This window comes from Prunus avium, chromosome 7, assembly GCF_965620075.1.
Source record: "Prunus avium chromosome 7, drPruAviu1.hap1.1, whole genome shotgun sequence".
Classification (NCBI taxonomy): domain Eukaryota; kingdom Viridiplantae; phylum Streptophyta; class Magnoliopsida; order Rosales; family Rosaceae; genus Prunus; species Prunus avium.
In genome coordinates, this window is record NC_142290.1 from 22,480,329 (window position 1) to 22,500,792 (window position 20,464).

Below are 20,464 nucleotides of genomic sequence, written 5' to 3' on the forward strand. Positions count from 1 at the left end.
GCACGCAGAGAACTCCAGTATCATCAATACGACCATGACGCTTTTATTGCAAATACATGGAGGTCCGGGGATGCAGATAGGAGGGAACATAAGGAACTGCTTGATTTGCCTATGCATGCAGAACAAGTAGATGCAACCCTAACAAACCCTAGAAAGGAAATTCACTTTTTAGAAAGGTAATTGCAGCAGTAGTCTCCTACCGTGTACTTAATTTGAGATTGCTCGCTGCTGCTCCATTTCAGCTGTTGCATCCTCTTATGGCGTCACCCCCTTCCTCTAAACTAGCTTAGCAGCAAAAATCACCCTTTCCAACCAGTACATTAATGAAATATAGATTTCCAATTGTGCTCACTGGATTTGATTATCAACAATATATTTGTTTCCCAAAAAGAAATCTCACTAAATAAATAAATCTCTACACCCAGCCCCTACCCCATTGTGCTCTCATTGGATTTGAGTTACCAATCTCAAAAGATCTTGACAATTTTGACCTTGTTTTCCATGTTTAAACCCGCAATTATTATGCAACAATTCAAATTTCCGAAATTAAAAACACAGCAAATGACGTTGAATATTGAACATAAAGGGAAGAGGAAGGGAAAGGAAATATACCGCTTCTTTTTTAGATAACATAAAAATTTCTGTTCAGCAGGAGCACTAACTCCATTTCGTTGTTCTCAAAAATCATGTTTAAGATTGATTTACCAACATATGTACAGAGCCCACATTTTCAAATTTAAATTAAAATGTATTCTCAACTAATAATTTCGTAGTCAATTAAGTAAACGGAAAAGTCCTTCCTGTGTTCTTTCAAAGCAGATGCATTTATGTCAATTAAGCACTGCCAGTCAGATACCCTCAGGCAACTACAGAGGGCCGGTTTTAAGTGCATAGTCCAAATCGGCAATCAGATCATTCACATCCTCGATTCCCACAGAAATACGAATAAGATCTTCAGATAGACCTCTGGCCTCACGCACGGCAGATGGTATGCTTGCGTGAGACATGAAGCAGGGTAGGCTTATAAGAGACTTCACACTTCCTGTAAATATAAAAAATCTTAGGTCAGCTTAATTATAGAATTGTTTTGTATGATTTTCGCTCAACAGAGCTGATACTGAAGATTCACCTACTAATAGACCATACATAAAAGTAATAATAGTAACAATAATTTAAAAAAAGCCTAAAAATACATTAAAAAATATATATTAACTGTGGACCATGTCATACAATGTACAGACTGATTCATGAACTGATGAACGCATAACACATGTACTAAATGAGCACACTCTGCTTTCGAAATCAGTTTTAGAGGAAACCTTCTGCCCCTATCTCTCTATTCACAAGACAAAGAAAACACAAATAACCTCTTTTGCCACAGTACTGACTATCTACCACTCAAAAATTTCGGACTAGGGAAAAGCTGAAAATTGAGAAGGAATTACCAAAACTGACAGTTATACTGAAGTATTTGGTAGTCTCGACAATATGCTTTGATAATGCCAGTGAACCTGTCAGAAAACTCAATACAGATCCTGCACCCTTTGCCTGAAACAGGTGTACATAAATATCTAGAAGAACAGATTGTGAATAGCATTATGGATCTACAATTCCATCAAGGTCAATACCTGAGAATAATGTAAGGCACGTCCAGGATGATCAGCAAGCCCTGCATAATTAACTTGTGTCACTCGTGGATGGGAAGCAAGAAACTCAGCAATTTTTTGCGCATTGTCCTGCCAAATGTGCAGACACATCAGAATAGTACAACAGATTACGATCAATCATTTGAGGGAAATCAAATCCTACAAATAGAATGCTTTGAGGCAAACCACACCTGTTGCTTCTCAACACGTAAGGCCATTGTCTTAATTCCTCGTAAACAGATCCAACAGTCAAATGGAGCTAACCCAGAGCCTTCTGCATTTTGTAAGAAATATAGCTGTTTTGCCAAGCTGTTAACAGTGAAAACAAGTAGGAAGTTAAGTATAAATACAAGACGTAAAACCAACGGTAAAGATAGAGCAAGAGGCACACCTATCCCCTTTAACAGCTAAAACACCTGCCATGACATCACTATGTCCAGCAATAAACTTAGTGGCTGAGTGCATAACAATATCTGAAAGAATGGACTAAAATAAATTATTAAGAACTCAAAAGGATGTGTAGTTTGCAAAAGCTTGGAAGTCCTATTTTTACCTGCTCCTAGATCCAGTGGCTGTGACAATACAGGGGACATTATACTGTTATCCACTAACACAATAGCACCATGTGCATGAGCCATCTCTGCTATTTTCTATCAACGGATAGACATGAAACAAATTTGCCTTTAGAAACTAGCGCTTGTTGTGCTCATCATAATTTTGTTTTAAAAAAAAGTAACTAAATAGGAAACTGTACTAAAGTTATTACAAAGATCAAGAAACTTTATGATATCGAGTCAATGACAAAGATCACTAAACATAAAACAGTTAGTAATAGTGTAATCTACTGCTTTATCTATCAGCAACGTAGCCAAGCATCAATGCAAAACTAATATAGAAAAAGAGTTCGCCACTAACTTATTTTATATTACTTTGAATTTGGGTGGTCATGGTGGCCCAAGGGTCTCATTTCAAACTTATATTAAACCCCACATGCTATCTTCCTTTAGTCCTTCTTCAAGCATTAAAGCCACAATTTTACATAACCCATCTGCTATTTCATCCACCCCTGAAATGCTCTAATAAAACAAATTTATCTTTGTTTTTCACAACATATTTAAATAGGTTTTCCAACTACGAAATGTCTAGCTTTACACATCTCTTCTAACCCCTTAGTCATCAGAGAAGTTAAGGCCTCACAGGTTTCTTTTCAGAAAATATTTTTGTATTCTCAAAATCATGCAAAACAAAATACACTTCCAAAAGAGTTTGAGAAAGCTGTTACGAAAACAACTTTCGTAAAACAAGTTGGAGCACAGGAAACCTCAAAATGTTGTTTATGCTCTTTTCAAAGAAACAAAACAGGTGAAAACTGAAAATTGCTTCCAAAACAGGTTTCCAAAACACAGCCAATAGGCCCTACATCGCAGTAGAGGTACAACAGGCCCTACTGAGACTGAATGCAACCATGACATTCGCTAATTATCATTTTGAACTCGTTGATCCTAGCAGCATACTTGAAGGCCTGCAAAATAAAAAATAAATAAAAACGGCTCTTGCCCAAATAATCAGTCCACAAGCCTCAAACATTTAGACTTTAAATCTTTGATGACTATTTTGCTATCCTGCTGAAAGTTGCGAAATTAGAGTCTCCACATCAAGTTATAGTTTGAAGAATTTCAGGATGGACATAATGCTCAACATAGTGACTGCTTCTTTGGTTACTTATGTAACTACAACTAATTTGGGTAATCATATCAATAAATTTGGATCCAAATGCATGGAACCTTGGTTTAAAAACACTATGAAAGTTCCAAGTTTTTATACTTACTTCGGTAGTGGGTCAATGAGCAATAGGTCACAAAGAGTAGTAGGGTCAAAGATTGCCAGAAGAAATTAGAAGGCACCATATAAAATTAAATCTTCAAAAGCTATTTCTCTATCCTGCATGCATGTTTTTAGATTAAATCTCCAACGTCATGTTATAGTTCTAAGAATTTCAAGGGATGGACCTAATACTCAAATTAGTAACTACTTGCTTGTCTTGAGTAACTACAAGTAATTTGGGTATGAATTTAACATCCAAATACACGGAGCCTAATGTAAGAACGCAAAGCAAGTTACAAGTTGTTCTTAAGCTACTTCACTAGTGGGGTCAATGAGCAATATGGCACAAAGAGTAGAAGAGTCAAGAGCGTCAGAAGAAATTAGAAGAGACCATACTAAATATTTCACCAAGAATTGCGATGAACTGAAAAGCGATCACTAAAACTACTGGGAATAGAAAAACATTATGAAGTTCAAAGGACTTGATTAAACAGTACACAAATTTTGTAACTCAATCAGAACAAAACTTTCACTATTATCCTAGGAAAAGGATATTTATGCATGCTGACAACATATCAACTTCTAAAACGCTGTTTATAATTTACAGAAACCTTGTTTAGATGCCAAACTATATAGCTTTGCTAGATTTTACAATACAATCTCTGAGAGGACTTCCTAGACTGGCATTAGCAAATGCATGTTCATTCACACCCATCATATCAACAATCAAGCATCAAATATTGGCAGAATAAAACAAAATAATAAAAAAAGTTATGCATTGCTTATGAGCTTGTCCCTGCTAGAATAGTATAATGCTTGTTTAAAGACATCTTACGCGAATATCAGAAATTATTTGTCGAGGATTGGTGGGACTCTCCAGCCACACAAGCTTCGTCCAGGGGCCAATAGCAGATGCAACTTCATCTAAATCACTCGTGTTCACTCGTCTGAGAGATAAAGGCATTATAATTTCAGATTTCAGTTAAATTGAATGAAGATGAGAACAGGAGAGAAGCATACTAACTTCACCACAACTCCAGTCTTTGGAATAACTTGTGACAGCAACCGATCTGAACCACCATACAGGTCGTCTCCGGCAACAATCTCCTCACCTAAAACAACATCATCACCAATTTACAATAAAATTCAGACAACTTCCATGAAGAAATGAAATTCATTTGTGTAGTCTTGTACAAAACTAACCAGCTCAGAGCAAGGACTTAACAGCAAACCATAGTCTATCCCATAAGATTAGTATAGAATATACTGCTAAGAATCCATACACTGACACTAATTGCAAGATTAAAATCAGGACTCTCAAATCTGCCTAGCCAGCTCAAAACCAATCGATTGGTCAGAACTTTGGGACAGAGCTTTATTTGAGTTCAGAGTGGACGGATTTCAGGATGATCTTGGGCTAGGCCTATATCATCCTGTACAAGGGCTGCCTCAACCTAACTTATATATGTATTATTTTCCATAATTAACAAATGCACAAATTTAGAGCGGTGGTTAAGTCAATGTTTCTTACTTGCAAGTTGTGAGTTCAAGTCAGTATATATATTTTTCTTTTTTAAGAAACAACCAAAGCTTCTAACCAACTAGGCTGGATCAAGCTTGGGCATAAAACCTTTACCTCTATTAGGCTAACCACACAAAAATGTGTACATAAAGTATAAAGATTTTTTTTTTCCCTTTTTTTTCTTATATATGTTTTTTTTCGTTTTCATGTTGGCACTTAACCTTTTGAGAAACCACTCAAATCCTGAATCCTCTGCATATATACATAAGAAAACCCTTTGCATACTTATCAAGTACCCCTCACTTATCCAGGTTGCATCCAATAGTCAAATTTACTAACAAGTCAACTGGATATGGATTTGGAGTATCTGAAACATGTTGAGGCATATTGGGAGCCTATTGACAAAGTAACGATATCAAATACTACATACTTCATAAATTCCTTCATTATACTTATGTTTATTCACACTCATACTCGAGTATGGTAACTTAACTAATTTATATAATATATAAATGATACTATTATTGAAAAAGTACCTGTCCCTACAAGATGAGCAACAGCAGCCAGAGCGGCCATTCCACTAGTGAAACAAAATGCTCGATCTGCTTTATCAAGCTTTGCCAAAAGACTGAGAATACAGAAAGAAAGAAAAAATTCACAATAAAGACATGTTGCGAAAGAAGAAAAAAAGAGTTTTCAAAGCTACTTCAACGGCATACAACCAAATAAAATCAGACCTTTCCAAGGCATCCCGTGTGGGATTTCCACTTCTGGTATAATCATAAGGACCATTTTCTGTTGCTGAAGGCTGCATAACAAAGTAATGAAGACACCATTAATATGAAACTTGGTCACAGAATGTCACCTGACATGGATAGTGTAAGCGAGAGATTTCTCATACAATCAAGATACCATTGAGCTCAGATACAAGCATATATTTGACAGTCACAATTGCACTCCTCTTACAAATGCAAAGAAGAATAATTAAAAAGGAAAGTATGCCAACATTCACACATATTCACAATCAGTTCCTTGGTTCTGCTTTCTAATACTTGTTTGATAAAGACCTGACCCCTAACAGTGAAAGCTCAGCTTGATGGCTTAAATAAAAGTAAGAGAGTTACAGATTCCACGGTTCCACACAAAAGCCCCACACAACAATCCTACAATATTACATCGTGTCCCTGAGCAGCATTGAACTTTAAATGATTTTAAATTCCTGGCTATCCCTAACAACTACAACAATACGAATAATCATGACTTCATAAAATTTAGCAATGAGTCTCTATCTTCTACTCTGTGTGCTACCTGCTTAAAAGTAGCTGTTTGGTAAAGTGGCGTATTCATTGCATTGTAAGGATCAAACTTGTTCTCGAAATTCATCAGAATTGTTGAAATACTAGGCTCTTTCAGCTCAATTTCTGTGTCCAATTCAACAAATTAGCAAGCATGAACTGTTAAGGATAATTCAACAACAAAAGAACAGCTGCACAAACCATTTAAGCAGTCCGCAACACCATCAACCACAGCTGAAGTGCTCACATCCATCTCTCTGTCAGCTGAACAATTCACTTTGAATTTATTTCCAGACAACAAAAACCTCTTTCCCCTCAGCGTTGTTGACTTTTTTAACCTAAAACTCACGAGGGAATCCCCAAAGCTTGGTACAAAATTCGCAGGCGATAAACCCTACAAAAATCCACCAGTCAGAAATCGATTTCAAACCAATCTTAACCATCCCACTGCATTGTACATGAAAACTGAGAACATAACACAAAAATAATACTGCAAACTTTAAATTACAAAATCTTGCGGTCCTATGCTATTGGATTTCAATTACATATAACAAAGCAGAGCTTCAAAATTATAAAACCTCTCGGTAGTTATACGATGTTCTCAACTATACTAACCCAGGCAGAGTTTCTTTTCCTGCATTTTCTCAGCTTCCAAACAGAAAACATTCAAGTAATATAAGATTTAAAAAGAATGAGATTGGAAAGTCTTACGACGTCGTTGAGATCGGTGGCGAGGGAGCTAAGGAGAGGCCTAAAAGAGAGAGAAGAAGAAGCGGCCATTGTTGTTGAAGAGGCGAAAGCTAGGGTTTTGCTCAGGGCAGTGCTTCTGGTGAGAGGAGCTAGAGTTGGTGGAACTGTTAACAGTTTCCGCCATTGTCAATTGCAACTTTCTATATATATAAGTGCTCTGATTATTACGCGGACTCCATTTGCAATGCGCTCCTTTTTTTCCTCTTTCAGTGACTGTTTCAGTGCACACGTGTGGAACTGGAACTATTATTTTCTTTTTATTTTGGGATTTATTATTTTTAATAGTCTGAACTGAATCGAGGGCAAAATCAAGGGTAAGTTCCTTATTTATTTTTTGTGCCCAAAAGGGCATTCATATCCTCCGGTTTGTACAAAGGAAATGAATTTGTTTGTTTTTTGTTTTTTTTGCCAACAAGAAATGAAATAATTAGAGCATCTACAATGATTGGTGTCATTTCAATTTTATTTCAATAAATTTGACTTTTAACTTGTAATGGTCAAGTTCAGTTCATTTCATATATCAATATTTCATTTCAGGGATCAACAAAATGAACTCTGAAATGAAATTCACTTCAATAAGCTCATTCACCATAATAACTCTACACCTCTCTCTTATTGACACATTGACAACATTACTTTTTACTTTCTAATTTTTCCAGTACATTTAATTAGTATAAACTAGCCGTAATTTTTTTTCCATTACATTTAATTATTGTAAGCTATTAAATTGCACCGCAGCAAATAAAACTGCATTTCAGTTCAATAAATTGAACTATTAAACTGAACTATTGAGCAACTGTTGCGAATGCTCTAGAGTATCTCCAATAGTAGTAACAAATTAAACTCTTCGAATTAAAGTTTGTTGATATATGTGGCAATTTGAAAAGGCTTATTTTCTACTTTAATAATTTATGCCCCAACAAACTATTCAATTCAATTGATGCCATTATGGAAAATAATGAAAAATACGAAAACATGTGAAGATTATCAACAATTGAATATTGTAGGGGCTTTTTCGTTTCGGCAGCTACAGATGGCCCTGAGATGCTGTAAAGAGCCAAATAGGTGGAGTTGCCCCTAGGTCTAAGTTTAAGAATCAAGCCCCAAGAGTGCTTCGAAGGTTGTTGATCGGTTCATAATTGTATATCATTTTGTACCCTTCTAGCTTATGATTCGGTTATGTTATTGAGTTAAACTTGTGCTTTTAATCCATTTTCTGTTTTGATAAGTCCATAATTTCATACACTTGCCTGCCTTCTTTACTTAGTGATTTTGCTTAGTTTCTCTTTATTTTTGAGTCACTTACCTCTGTTTGTGTGTTTTGTAGGTTAAGATAGCAAGAGATCACATTTGATGCAATCCATGCATGTTAAGGGCTGATTGGGATAAGAGAAAGAGCTTAAAGACAAAACCAAAGTTGGGCCACACTTCTTGTCAGTCCAGTTTCGTAAGTCACCTTGCAGGTCTCATTTCAGCAATCTGCACAACTCGGATGATGAGACATTCTTCATAGAAGTTGTTCAATTGGGTGTCTAGTATAACATATCCAAAATTCAGCCCAATTGAACATATGTGGAGTCCTTAGCCCGTCCAACACTGAACCATGCTCAGGAGGATTTGCAGCTGCCAGCTTTGAGCCTTGTCTCCTCCTTTAAGCCATGTGCCTCACCCATGCTGCAACTGACTTTGGATCCAACATAATGAGTGAAGTGGGGAGGCATTCCAGCTATGAAAGTCTAAAGGATCAAGTTGGTACATGCTGGAGTTATTATAGAGAAAGCATGTGCATGCATGTGAAGCAAAGAGAAAGGAGAGAGAGAAGAATGAGGAATGATGAGAGGCATTTTGCTTCAGCCTTTGAATATGGGAATTGAATTGGCAGATCACTTTGGAGCTGGAGATCAGGTTTTAATTGAAATAGAAAGCATGTGCATGCATGTGAAGCAAAAAGAAAGAAATGAAATGAAATGAAGTCAATTCCAGTCTCTGTTCGGCAGCCAACTTTCAAGGCCCAAAACGCACACTTCTACTGCTCCGATGGGAATACTTTCTTCATAGAAGTTGTTCCAATGGGTTTCTAGTATAACATATCCAAATTTGAACCCCATTGGATACGTTTTGAAACCTCTGGCCTTCCTACACCAAGCCTGGTTCAGAAAACTCATTTTTTCAGCAACCAAAAAGCAATCACATGGGTTGGCAGCAAAAGAAGACCACATGGGTTGGCAGCAAAAGCAGCCACAACTGATCACCTTTGAACCCATGTGAAGAAAGCTTGAGGTGCAGCAGCAAAAGATGAAGGATGGTTTGGGAATTCATCATGATGTTCCTCCCTCTTAGCCCTATAAATAGAGAAGCCTTCAAGCTTCAAAACACACCCCAAGGGGGGGAGCTCTCAAACACTTCTCTAAAGCTCCCTTCCCTTCTCTCCCTCAAATTCTCTTAATTTCCTTTCAAGTTGTCAATTGTTGTAACAAAATGATTTTACTACATTTTCCTTCAAGTTTTCTTAGTTCCACTTTACTTTTATTTGTAATGTACATTCTTTCTTAAGTATTCAAGTTTAATTAGTTTCCAAGTTTCAATTATGGTTTTTGTTCTTATTCATTATGCTTATAAGTTAATATGCTAGTTTGAATGATTGATCACCATTTAGGCTTGCATGTTAGCTATCTTGGTTTGAATTAAGAGTAGACACCATGCTTTAATTCGAATTGAACTATGAATAGGAAGAGTATGTATGGACATTCGACAACAGGGATTAGATACATGCTTGGTTGTTTAAATTGTTCTTCTATGCTTAATGGGTTCCTAATGCTTAATTTTAGGTTAGACAACAAATGATCAAATTAGGGAATTAGGAACACAAGGTTATGACCAAACACCATGGCTTAATCATACTTTAGCTAGAATCAATCCGTTAATCTAATTGAACTTGGGAACTTATCTACTTGAGTTATTTCTCTTTTTTTTCTTGTTTTATTTATTTTCTTTTTCATTTCTATTTTGTGTAGGGGAAACAAATTGGATCATTCAATCACCAATCCTCGTGGGATCGACCTCGCACTTACATATGCTATACTACCAAACGGCTCGTGCACTTGCGAGTATCACAAGTTGAGGATGCAACTGAATCCATTTTGGTGCAGCTGAATCGAAGCAACAGTTGTGGAGCCTTAGGAAACACCTTGGTCTCATTCACCAACAAAACCAACAGTTGCTTACAGGTAAATATTTTTGCTTGGTTTGAAAAGCTTGTAGCATGGAAGCTAAACATTCATGAGTTTGGCATGAGAGAGAGAGAGAGAGAGAGAGAGAGAGAGAGAGAGAGAGAGAGAGAGAGCTTGGATTTTCTATGAGAAACAGAGGTTTAAAGTAAGCGAAGAGGGAGTTTTGGGAGGATTTGTTGAGGGAAGAGAGGGAAAAATGAAGGTGGAAGAATGGGTGGGTTTAGCAAATTTTCAGCAACTTGACGAAAGCTTCGTCAAGCTCTTAGTTGGTTTGCCAGAAGAGAAAAAGGGGGAAGAAATAGAAGAACAAAGCTTGAAATTGAAGGGTTCCAGTGGTGAGAGGTGATGTTTGCTCTCTCTGGATGTGGTATATTGAGAAGTAGGAGATGCCCCTTTTTAGGCCATCTCTAACCCAAGGACTTAAACCCAAATTATTGCCTAAAACTTCCCCCAACCCAAGAAAATGAAGGACCCAAATTTGGACCCAAATACCAGTCCACTTATTGCCTGGACCCAAAACTTTTTGTGGAGCCCACCTACATTTGAAAACAGACCACATGTGAGAAAAACTGACGTGGGCCCCATCGCCAGAATTGCTGCTGCTTTGTCTTCTTCTACTACGCCACATGTCGCGGTCCTATGTAGTTATAATTTGCTGCCTTTTTTATTTTATTATTATTTTATATACATATAACTTCCAACGGCAACATTTGAATATATATAAATTGCTGCCTTTTTATTTATTTATATACATATAACTTGTATGTTTTTTTTCAATTATCTTGTGTGTTTTTTTTTATGTTGTGTGTTTACTTTTGGAATAAAATTAAATTTATGGAATTTCAATTTTTTTAGGTCAAATTGTTCAAAAAATTAAATTATGACGTTATTTAAAAAGATTAATGAAGAAAAGTTTTCCATAAAAAAAAATTAGACTTAAACCATTTTTAAACAATTTAATAAAGTTGCGGACTTAAAATTTGAGTCCGGAGGGTTGGGAGAAAAAACAATTTGAGTCCGGGCAAAATCCAAATAGTCACTTTTGAAGGGGAAAATTTGGGTTTAGCCCCTCATGGGTTGGAGGTGGTCTTATAAGCGCTGGAAGCTCCTTCTTCCCATGAAATCCTAGCTGGTTCTTCCCAAATCTACCAAGTCCCCCCTCCCCCCCCCCAATTCCTCTTCTCTTCCCTTGATTCATCCTCATTTTGTGAAATCCTCTCCAGTCCAAACACATAGAGACAAGATTTTTGGGAGCTCTAGAGCCTTCCCGCAACTGTCCCTATGACAATCTCCTATTTTGGGCTACCATCTCTCTTTCTTTCCTCCCTTATTTTATGTCAAGAGCTAGTAGGAGAAAAAAGTGGGTAATGGTGTTGGTCTGAAGGGCGTTTTACCCAAGTATCCCTTGGTTTTTCAGATGGTTTATGCTAGGTTTGTCTTTGGCCATGTGCTGGAGACTCCTAGCAGCCTGCACACGCCAATATCTTTTGGTTTTTCAGATGGTCTGTCATGGTTTTGTCCCTAGCCATGTGCTGGAGACTTTCAAATATTTTCTAAGTTGTTTGGGCCACTCTCTAAGGTGATGGACTGATTCACTAAGGGGATGAGCCAATTTTCTAAAGTAATGGGCTATTTTTACTAAGGTAATGGGCTAATTTTATAAGATGATGGGCTATCTTTTCTCTCTTTCATGCTTACCCACATATTTGGGCTCAAGAAATGGGCTTAAGTTTTGGGGCTCCCAAGCAACCTAAACTTCTACTTCTTAGCTCATCAATGGACATTGTGAATGCTCGTAACCATCCATACCACAACCTACTCAGCAAACTTCGGGCATTTGCTTGGCTTGGGCCCACTTAAGCTTATAGTGTGGCTAGGTGCAAAATAAGGGTTTTTCCGCTTGGCATTGTATGTCAATTGGTCTGCTCGTGCTTGAATTTCATCATATTGTAAAGGGCTATGGTCGAGTCAAAATGGCGCTTGATGGGATAATTAGCATGGGTTCATATATCCGGTGCATTTTATAGTCTCAATACAACTCTTAGCGTGATAGGTTACATATTTGCTTGGCGTGGCATGTGGATCGTGACTCGTGTGTGCGTGTATGATGAACTTTCGTATGACCAAATCCGGTTTCTTCCCTATAAGGTATCGCATTGGGCCATGAATATATTTGGGCCTAGCCTTGGATTTTTTAGGCCTCAACAACGATTATCAAACAAACCTCTCACAGCTAGTCTTGAGTTCGAGCTCTTCAACATTCGACAAATGCTCTCAACATGCACCCAACAAATAATTCACCCAACCTATGCAGCACCACCATGCACATCACAATATGTTATTACTATATTAGATATAGTAGCATGCTTATACAGCATGCACATCACAATATGTCTTGAGTTTTTTTGTTAGATATTTGTGTTAACAAATCTTGTGGGAATGGCTTATGGAAGAAGTGTTTAAGAATGAATGGTAATGAGAGGATGAAGATGCTTCAAGGTGTGTATGAAAACACTATATTTTAGATTTTATTTGCCCTCACAACTTGTGAGCAAAAAGGTTAAACAAATAAGTTATGTGGATACAATGAAGCCTAGCCTAAATTATATGTTGTCAATGTCTTGCACAATCAACCCCAAAAACACCTTAGAATTTTAACAAGGACTCTCAAGATTCTTAGTAGCTAAATCTGCATAAAATAACCTCTAGGATTTTACTTTGTGAAACTAGGTGGAGAAAAGTTGGTTATTAAACTTAGATATATCTTGGATATTTCTTGGACTCTTTTCTTATGCTTATTGATGAGCACAAAATGAATACAAGTTTTATCCTTAAATTTATATTTGTTAGTATTTTCTTTTGTTTTATATAAATCTATTAAAGTATTTTTATTGTTTCTTTCCAATCTTTGTTTTTATATTTAATGAGTGGTTGTTTGTAGATATTAAGTGTCTTCCACCAATAGCATGTTGAGGAAAAGAAGTAAGTAATATGTTGCAAGAAGAAAGTAAAGGATGAGAAGAAATATGTGCAGCCAAAGCCAAGGAAATTTGCTCGAGACAACTTGTGCAGCAGCAAATGCAATTGAAGATAAAACAAATGAAAAGAAGAAGCAATCAATTGCATGAATATACTCTAGGACATGCATGCAAAGCTTCCATCATTGAAGAAATAAAGAAAGAATGAATAAACAATGAAGGAGAAGTTCAAATTGACTACTTGCAACCAATGAATGCAAAGAAGAATGATGATGCTTGAGTTGTTATCTAGCTACAATTTGAGGAAAGTTGCTGCAGTTTTTATGAGAAGATACGAGAGATGAGCAAGTGGAGCAATTGATAAGAAGACTCAAAGATCTTTGTGAAAACCAAAGTCAAGGAAGTAGGCCAAGATTAAGGAATATATTTGAAAATGATGGGTACTTATTTGAAATGATAAAAGCTTGGAGTAAAGAAGCAAGTGGAGAGTGGTGTGGAGAAATTCAAGAGTGATACCCGACAATGAGAAGAAGGAAAGTATGGGAATGCATGACAAAGTGTTCAAGTGGAAGAAAGTTTTGAAGAATTTAGATAAGGAGTCATCATCACAATGAATTAATTAAAGGAAGCAACTTGGCAATTGGTTTGATGGCAAGTGGAAGATGATCGGTTCATAATTGTATATTATTTCTTACCCTTCTAGCTTATGATTTGGTTATGTTTTTGAGTTAAACTTGTGCTTTTAATCATTTTTGTGTTTATCTTTCAGTTAATTGAGCTTTAGGTAACAATGATGGCTTTGGAGAACATAATTCATGCAATTCAAGCATGTTAAGGCCTAATTTGGATGAATTGATGAAGAGCTTAAAGACAAATTCATTATGGCTACAGCCCCCTGCCAGTCCAGTTCCGTAGGTCATATTGCAAGCTTTGTTTCAGCAACCTACATAGCTCGGATAAGGCCACATTCTTCATGAAAGTTGCTCCAATTGGTGTGTACTATAACATATCCAAAATTCAGCCCAATTGGATAAATCTGGAGTCCGTTACCTAGCAAACACAGAACCATGCTCAGGATGGATCTTATCAGCGCGGAAAATGAGTTAGCATTTTGTTTCGGCCTTAACTTCTTCCTCCGACCTTGGATTGGCCCAAATAACATATGGCTGGAAAGAAGACATTCTGAACTTCAATTTAGAGTGCTTAAAGTCCTAATTTGATTAAGAGAAGCCCAAGTTGTAAGCCCTTGAAGTTGCTGGTCATGCTGACCTCAGCATGTGCTGGTTGGATGCTTGGTCATGGTGAGCTAGGTATGAGCTATCATTTCTGGTTGGAAGCTTGGTCATGGTGACATGAAGATGAGCTAGGGCTGCTGGTGGGATTTAGTGGTGAAGTGCATCAACCAATTCAAGATTTTCTAATACAAGTGCATCACCCATTTCAGATTTTCTAATACAAGTGCATCAACCATTTCAGATTTTATAATTCAAGTGTTGTATGCATTAGTCTTATTGAATTCTGATTTTCACTTCCCCTAGGCCTATAAATAGGGAAGTTCTCTAAGCTTGTAATAACACCCCAAGGGGGGGAGCTCTCAAACACTTCTCTAGAGCTCCCTTCCCTTCTCTCCCTCAAATTCTCTTAGTTTCTCTTTCTAGTTTTCAATTGTTATAATGAGATCTTTGTGCTGAAATTTTCCTTTAAGTCTTTCCAAGTTCTACTTTAATTTTCATTGTTATGTAAATTCTTTTCTTTAGTTTCAAGTTTGATTAGTTTCCAAGTTTCAATTATGATTTTTGTTCTTATTCATTATGCTTATAAGTTAATATGCTAGTTTGAATGATTGATCACCATTTAGGCTTGCATGTTAGCTATCTTGGTTTGAATTAAGAGTAGACACCATACTTTAATTCGAATTGAACTATGAATAGGAAGAGTATGTATGGACATTCGACAACAGGGATTAGATACATGCTTGGTTGTTTAAATTGTTCTTCTATGCTTAATGGGTTCCTAATGCTTAATTTTAGGTTAGACAACAAATGATCAAATTAGGGAATTAGGAACACAAGGTTATGACCACACACCATGGCTTAATCATACATTAGCTAGAATCAATCCGTTAATCTAATTGAACTTGGGAACTTATCTGCTTGAGTTAGTTATTTTCTTTCTTCCTTGTTTTATTTATTTCCCTTCTTTTTCATTTCTGTTTTGTGTAGGGAAAATGAATTGAATCATTCAATCACCAATCCTCGTGGGATCGACCTCGCACTTACATACGCTATACTACCGAACGGCTCGTGCACTTGCGAGTATCACAAGTTGAGGATGCAGCTGAATCCATTTTGGTGCAGCTGTATCTACGCAACAAGTTTTTGGCGCCGTTGCCGGGGATTGGCAACATAGTTTGGTTTTATTTCTTTTCCCTACTTGTTTTATTTTTCATTTTCATGTTTTTCTAGACAATTTCAAGTTTTAAAGTTAATGACGTTAATGGACAAGTTGTGTTTGTAGTCCAACAGAAAAGGACAATTGCCCAACAAGCAAGAGAACTGGGTTTAAGTCCCAGCTTACACAACCCATTGGTGCTTGTTGCTTTGAAGCATGGAATTGGATGTGTGTTGATTTTCCTTTTCATTTTAGTTTTTATTTCCTAATCCTTTTAATTCCATTTCAAGTTTGTGTGTTTGTTTTAGCAATTTATGATAGCTTAATAAAAATGGAGAGAGATGGCAACCTCAATCATAAGAATGGGAAGTGTGGAGCAATGGGAGAAGTCGCGACCTCCAAATGCATCACATTCGACCTAATCGCTTCAAGGGGGAGCATTTCAATCCTTTCTCTTCTTTGAATTATGTTTATTTCCGTCATTGTTTTTACCTTTTGGTACGCGCTGAGTTCTTTGTTTTTCTGTGCTGAATCCAACCATATAAAGAACATGAAATTTGGACTTACGGTTGGAAAGTTATAGCCTAAAAATTGAACAGAGGTCGAAGCTGAAAAACATAGAAACGAATCTGTCCAAATGGTGATAAACGGGTGATAGAAAGTGCTGTTTGTTTTTTTTTTCTTTGGTTTCTTGGTTTGTTTCTTTTAGTACAACAATTTATGTTGTTTGTTTGAATTTGTTTAGAGTACTTAGTTCATTTTCGTTTATGGTTTGTTGTTCCATTTTATCTTAATTTGTTTTTGTTTCTTATCTTAAAAATTTTAAAAAGATTTTTCATATGAGCTGACTTATGGTAACTCCAGTGAGCACTTCCGTCAATACAGTGTCTAGGAGTTCTATAGGCGACACCTTCGGTGTCTAAGAAGTTTGGGTTTTAAGCGGGACCATTGTGACCCCTCCAACCTTCCCGGATCCCCTGGCTGTGTTTTCTGAGGCCCTTAACTGGTCATCCGTGAGTTGCTTGTATATTTGTGTGTTTTAAAAACAATAATAATAAATATTAAAAAAAAAAAAATTGAAAATTGAAATTTGGGTTTTTATTTTTCCTTGTAAATTGCAATTTGGAACTTCTTTGTTTTCTTTTATGTTTTTTTTGTTGTTTTATTAGGTTAGTTTATTTATTTACGTGGTGTGGTTAATTAGTTTATTTCTGAGTGTTAAAAACACATTTTTATTCAAACATTGCATTCAAAAAGATAAAAAGTTAAAAAAAAAAAAAAAAAAAAAAAAAACAACTTCTTCATCTTCATCTTCATCTTCATGGCATGCCTCTGTTTTCTCTTACTTGCAGAATCTGCAGCAGCTCCACATGGTCCTCATTTTTTCTCTGCAGTGCTTCCACGTGCTGATTGGCACAATAGAGCCGCTTCTGCAAGTCCGCCACCATAGCCTTCAAGGAAGTTATTTCCTCGCTCATCGCGGCACACTCCCGTGTTCTCGCCAGCAATCGCATGCCCAAATTGGTAGCGGAGACCGCGTGGAGCACAGTTAAATTGTGGGACTCCTCTACCGCTGCCTTATCAGACCTCTGTGCCACATGCAGATGATCTGTCGGAGTGAGCTTGCTGCTAATCATGCCTCCTAGCAGCACTGCTCTGTTCGACAGTGCCTCAGAAAAGTTCGGTATTGCCTCAGCAAAGTTTGAGGCCGTGCCGTGATGATATGAGGAGTTTGGGAAAACAAGGTTTGGAGGAGCCCTTGTCTGGGCATTTGGTGGTGCAAGTGAGAGCTCAAGGTTGAGATCATCAAGGTGAGTGCATGAGGATGCCATTTGTTTTGCTTCTAAATTTTTTGATGTTTTTCCTTGAGTTTGCAGGAAGAAATGCTGGGTATCATCCGCTTGCAGAGGTGTGGTTTAAATAGACATATGCTGATGAGAGAGAGCCAACACCATTTCGGATTTCCCGGGCATGCTCGACCTAATCGCTTCAAGGGGGAGCACCTTTACTTTTACTTTACTTTTCTTTTTTCCGTGTTTTCTGGTGTTTAATGTTTTTGCCCGTTACTTTCATTTTCTAGAGCTTTGTGTTTTTGCTTTTCCCTTTCGGCTATCATCTTTATCTTATTTTAGTTAGGGAAATGTGTTTTCTTTTCCGTTTGTCGTTTTTTTTTCTTTTTCTTTTTCTTTTTCTTTTTCTTTTTCTTTCTGCAACCTTACTCTTTTATTTCCGAAACAAAATAACGAAAATACAAAAACAACAAAATAAAATAAAAACAACAATAATGCAGTAGGAAATCATTTCTTCTCGATGCTTGGTGTCTCGACCATTGGAGCTTTGAGTTTGGCCCTCTGGCTGTCCTCTTCCGGGGCTTCACGCACAGCTTCTTGGGGCTCATCACTTGAGCTCCCAAAGATCGCAATCTTAGCTTGAGCGTAACTACTCTCGCGATCTGCTTGTTTGCGTTTACCCGGTCGGTCTAGGTCTTCCAGCTGTTTTCGCATGTCGCGAGAGTACAACTCTACCATTTTTGATAGGTTTTTATTCTCGTCCCGCAATACTTCTAGCTGGTGTCGATTCACCTCCACTATCCTTGACCTCTCCCTTTTCAAGCTTTTTATAGCAGTCTGACACTCCTCAACCATACTTCGCTCCGCCGCCAACTGACCTTTCAGCACCTCTACCTCATGGGACTTCGCAAGTAGGCGATGACCCAAACTTGCGACTGTTGCTGTACTCTGCACGCTCAGTGCCAGGGCATCGCTCACGACCCGGTTGTCATCCCTTGTCCCCAGAACACGTATATCTTTAGGGGTCACTAAATTTCTAGCCACTCCAATGGCAACATCGTTGTCCAGGAGTATTGAGTCAGTTACTGTCACAGGCCCCCGTGCGGAGGCAAAGTAGGGCATCCATACTGGTGCCGCTGCTTGGCCTCGTGTCTGAGTCGGTGGAGCTAGGTTGAGATCCAACGAAAATGGGTAGTTAGAGGCCATTTGATTTCTCACTCTCTTTTCTTCTTTATTTCTTTTCTCTTTTGTGTGTTTCTGAGTTTGCGTTTTTTTTCACCCTTTCTTATAGACTTAGTCTTTGACAAACCCTAGCCATTACAGCATCTGAGCATTTTCTGAATCTCCAGCATTCCTTGAGTCCCACAACCTTCTCACCTTCCAACCATACCCAACTCATTTATCACGACGTGTCTTTTCTGAACGAACGCGTTCAGTAAAGTCTTCGCGCCTTTCCATGAGCCCGTAATTTTTGCTTGTGGAGTCTGCGGCGCCTCTACGCGTCAACACGTGTCTCGCCCTGTCAGTTGGTCCCTTACACTGAACCGAGACATCATGACCCATGTTCTCTTAAAAATAAAAAATAATAATAAAAAAACGTGTGGGCTTCGGATTTCATTGTGGGTCGGGTTTTCACCGTTGTTTAGGTTTCAAGGTGGGTTAACTTTCTTTTGGGTTGGGCTTTCAATTGTTTGGGTTTTGGTTTGCGTAAGACTGTCTGTTTAGGGCTTTCTGTTTCGAGTGTTTTACTGTTTCATTTTTTTTTTTTTGTTTATTTGTTTGTTTGTTTTGTAATTTTTATTTTTGTAATTATTTTATTTGTGTTTTTTTTTTTTTTTTTTGTGTGGTTTATATTTACTTTAGTACCTTTCATTTCTTATTATGACATTGCTTGTTCCTAATTTTTAAACATTGAGGACAATGTTCATTTCTAGGTTTGGGGGTATTAGAGTTTAGCATGTAAAATTGGTTTTTCCTTAATTTTATTTAATTTTTTTTTTATTTGCTTGTTTTTATTTTTATTTTATTTTGTTAAGTCTTGCTTTTATTTTGATTTTGATTTTATTCACTTTCCGAACACATTTGATGAGATTGTGATAAATGTTTGCATGACTTAAATGAAAATTGAATTTTATTTTTTATTTATTTTTTTTCCTTGTAAATTTTTATTGTAAAAAAAAAAAAATTAATTAATTGATTAATTTGGCATCGTTCTAGCATGATATGTTCGAAACCTTCTTTGCACTTGCCATTTGTTTCATAATTCTCCAATTAAAGGATTTGCATGACCCAAAGAATTGTATCAAGCATAAATTAGACTTATATAACCATAAATGTGAGCTTTTGAGCCTTGTGCTTCATTTCATGAGTGTTATACACATACTCTTATTTTCTTGTCATCAAAGTTGTTGTTTGATCTCATTATTCATTGATTTGGTTGAATACTTAAAAGTCATTCATTCTTTTGCAATTCGATTTCATGACATTTAAGAAATGATATTAGGCCCTCTTTGGATCGTTTGTACCTTTCAAGCTAACCTTATGCATGCTTAAGCATGATTTTCCATTGTTAACCATTTTGAGCCTACATGTAAACCTTTTCTTTCATTTACCAATTATATTTCCTCGCCTTAGCCTGAAAAACAAATATTTACCTTTCTAAGGAACTCATGAGCTTTAATTGGGATGTGTTTTTCATACTAAGTTTAGGAATTGGTGTTACATTTTGAAGGAAAAAAAAAAAAAATCACACAATTGGTGAAAGAAAAGAGAAAAGTTGTGATTAAGTGGTGGTTGAATGAAATTTCATTTTTGGGTTTCATTTTTGGGCCTTCAAAATAAATTGGTGTTTAAGGAAAGGAGTGAATCAATGTAAATGAAGGTATAAGGAGTTTTGATCATGTAAAAGAAAAATAAATTCTCATTGTGATGATTCGAAGTCTTGTAAACAATTGTTTTATGCTCTTATATTTTGAGTTCCTTGGACTTTGTTTTATCCATACCTTTCATTTCTTACTCACCTTACACCCTTGGCCCCA

General features: G+C 36.9%; 1 protein-coding gene across 1 annotated transcript; it reads right to left on the reverse strand.

Moving 5' to 3' along the window:
• Nucleotides 1–598: 598 nt before the first annotated feature.
• CBL (cystathionine beta-lyase) lies at nucleotides 599–7,240 on the reverse strand. The gene is made up of 13 exons (XM_088244422.1): nucleotides 6,999–7,240; nucleotides 6,489–6,681; nucleotides 6,301–6,413; nucleotides 5,730–5,800; nucleotides 5,529–5,620; nucleotides 4,495–4,582; nucleotides 4,306–4,417; nucleotides 2,200–2,296; nucleotides 2,038–2,119; nucleotides 1,838–1,955; nucleotides 1,629–1,736; nucleotides 1,446–1,548; nucleotides 599–1,042 (listed from the first exon to the last, which is right to left on the reverse strand). Exons 1-13 carry the CDS (start codon nucleotides 7,065–7,067, stop codon nucleotides 867–869), a joined length of 1,422 nt encoding a protein of 473 aa, XP_088100548.1. The 5' UTR covers nucleotides 7,068–7,240; the 3' UTR covers nucleotides 599–866.
• Nucleotides 7,241–20,464: the final 13,224 nt, after the last annotated feature.